Source organism: Acanthisitta chloris, unplaced genomic scaffold (genome assembly GCF_000695815.1).
Source record: "Acanthisitta chloris isolate BGI_N310 unplaced genomic scaffold, ASM69581v1 scaffold21523, whole genome shotgun sequence".
Lineage (NCBI taxonomy): Eukaryota > Metazoa > Chordata > Aves > Passeriformes > Acanthisittidae > Acanthisitta > Acanthisitta chloris.
In genome coordinates this window covers 17358-19676 of record NW_008665205.1, presented here as the reverse complement: position 1 = coordinate 19676, position 2319 = coordinate 17358, and the positions used below count along the sequence as shown (strand labels likewise).

Sequence of the window (2319 nt, the reverse complement as noted above, 5' to 3'; positions counted from 1 at the left end):
TTCTCTGTGGCTGTGCCAGCCAGCAAACGGCCTGGAGAGCAGAAAAGCCACCTAGAGCTCCATTTGTTCACACTCCCTTAGCTTTGCAAAAGGCAAATACAGGTGGCTGAGAACATGCCCTACAGCCTCCTGCCCCCTGAGATCACTGCCCTAGATGTCCTCCTCGGCTGCAGAGCTCACTTTCAGGCATGTTACAGCTGGGCTACACACAAACAGCTGCAGTTAGGAGACTGGAACCATAAAGAATGAGGCAGCACTGAACCCATGGCCCAAATCTTCATTTCCTCAGCCTCAGGATGCATGAGGAAAAGGCAGTGCACACCTCCAGCAGCCACACATGACTGAGCAGCAGCAGCAGCTCCCGGGAACCCGTGTGGGACCTGCAGGCAGGAAGGACACAGGCTTAATGTAAAGGGCAAAGCATTCCCTGCTCCTCATTTTGGGAGCAGGACCAGGGGTTCTGGCCCAAAGCTGAGTAAGAGAGATGATTCCTTCCCTCTCCCTTGTTCTTCCACGGGAAGAACTTCTTCCTCCAGAAATGCTTTCCCATTCATTGTTTTCTGAAGAGGCAGAGTCAAGAGCTAGAGAAGAACATGTGCTAACAGAATGTAATTTGCTTTTTTGTGTTGTTATTGTGGGGTTTTTGTCATTCTTGCCTCTAGCTTTTCTCTGGGTTGCTGGTCAATCTCACAAGTGTCATGTCCTGGCTCTCCTGGCTCAAATACTTCAGCATCCCTCGCTATGGAATGACAGTAAGTGCTGTATTTTCCCTGGGTACAGGCTTGGAAAAAATTTGCTGGAAAGGAATGTCTTTACTCTTGCTAAAGAAACCTTCAAAGTTTGAATAAGCAATGAGCAAAAGGCTGATGAGCAAAGGGAAAGGCAATTAAGTAGCAACCCCAGAACTTAGTGCAGTACCTTGAAACAAGAAAGGCTTCTCATCAACCAGCCCCCCACTGCCGTTTAGAAGAGCTCATTTCTGTGCCTTGGAAACACCTTATATGAGAGAGACGCTGACCAACTACATCCAGTGCAATGCAGCTGGACAAAACCAACACAAAGTAAACAGGGTTACCTTGAAGCCTTGAGCAACCTGCTCTGGTGGGAGGTGTCTCTGCCCAGGGCAGGGGTTGGGGCTGGATCATCTCTAAGGTCCATTCCAACCCCATAAATCCTCTGATTCTATGATGATTCTTTCATTTTTAGACTGAATTTTAATTGCATTATAACTCCTCTTGTTAATGTCTCATTCCTTTGCCTACTAATTTCCATTGTCATTATTTCTTTTCTTTTAAAAGGCTTTGGAAATCAATGAACTGTCTGGACTGAACTTCTGTGGCATCAGCAATATCACAAACAGTGCCAACAGCTATCGAGAGATGGGCCCCATGTAAGTGTTTTGGGTACTTTGAAGTGAATCCCACATCAGTAACTTCCAGTGCCCTAGAGCATCACTCTGAGTATCAGATATACACACTGATCATCATTAGAATCTGTGAGGTTTTCCATGGAAAATGAAGGTTTTGGCTGGGGTTTTGCATTCTGGCTGTATAGAATCTTCTGCATGTTGTCATATTTAGTATTACAAAATCCACTTCAGCTTCCTACAGGAAACTGGAGCTCCAAGAAAAACAAGTTTACAAATACAAAATCAACAAGGAACTGGTTTAGTTTATATAAATGCACATAAATACATGCATAAATATATAGATTTGACATGTAACTGGTGTTAGGTGTTTGGCTGACCTACTATACACAGGAAATCACACTACAGCTTCTAGGAATCTTCCTAGATGTTCCAAACTGTCTAAGTCTCTAAGTGTGTTCGTGTCTGTCTATCTATAGGGCATGTACTGGAGATGAGTACCTGAAAAGCCAAGGCATTGATGCCAGTCCCTGGGGGCTGTGGCAGAACCATGTGGCTCTTGCCTGCATGACACTAATCTTCATCACCATCGCCTACCTGAAACTGCACTTCATGAAGAAGTTCTCCTGAAACCAGAAGGAAAGCTGCAATTCCCACTGCTCAGCAGTTTGGTGTGTTGACTGTACCACTGACTTGATCTTGAGGCCTTCCTTTGTGCTTTCATGACATGAGGCAACACTGATAATGCCTTTCTTGTGTACTCAATGCTTACCAGGAATGTTCTAGCACAGCTCAGTCCTCTTGGCCATGAAAAGTGTACGACTGTTCCTCTCTTTAAGAGACTGTTCAGTCTGTCTGCATGCTCTAGCTGTGTACACTTATGTTTAGTGTTAAACACTCAAACTATTTCATGGCTTAACCTGAAGAAATTCAAGGTTCCATACATTAATCAG

General features: G+C 44.7%; 1 protein-coding gene across 1 annotated transcript in view; it reads left to right on the top strand.

The window, feature by feature from the left end:
• Positions 1-1996, top strand: part of ABCG2 (ATP-binding cassette, sub-family G (WHITE), member 2 (Junior blood group)) — a 16087-nt gene extending 14091 nt beyond the window's left edge. The window contains exons 13-15 of the mRNA XM_009071611.1: positions 663-752; positions 1299-1390; positions 1846-1996. Coding sequence (XP_009069859.1) covers positions 663-752; positions 1299-1390; positions 1846-1996 — 333 coding nt within the window. The remainder of the gene's footprint in view (positions 1-662; positions 753-1298; positions 1391-1845) is intronic.
• The last annotated feature ends 323 nt before the right edge of the window (positions 1997-2319 follow it).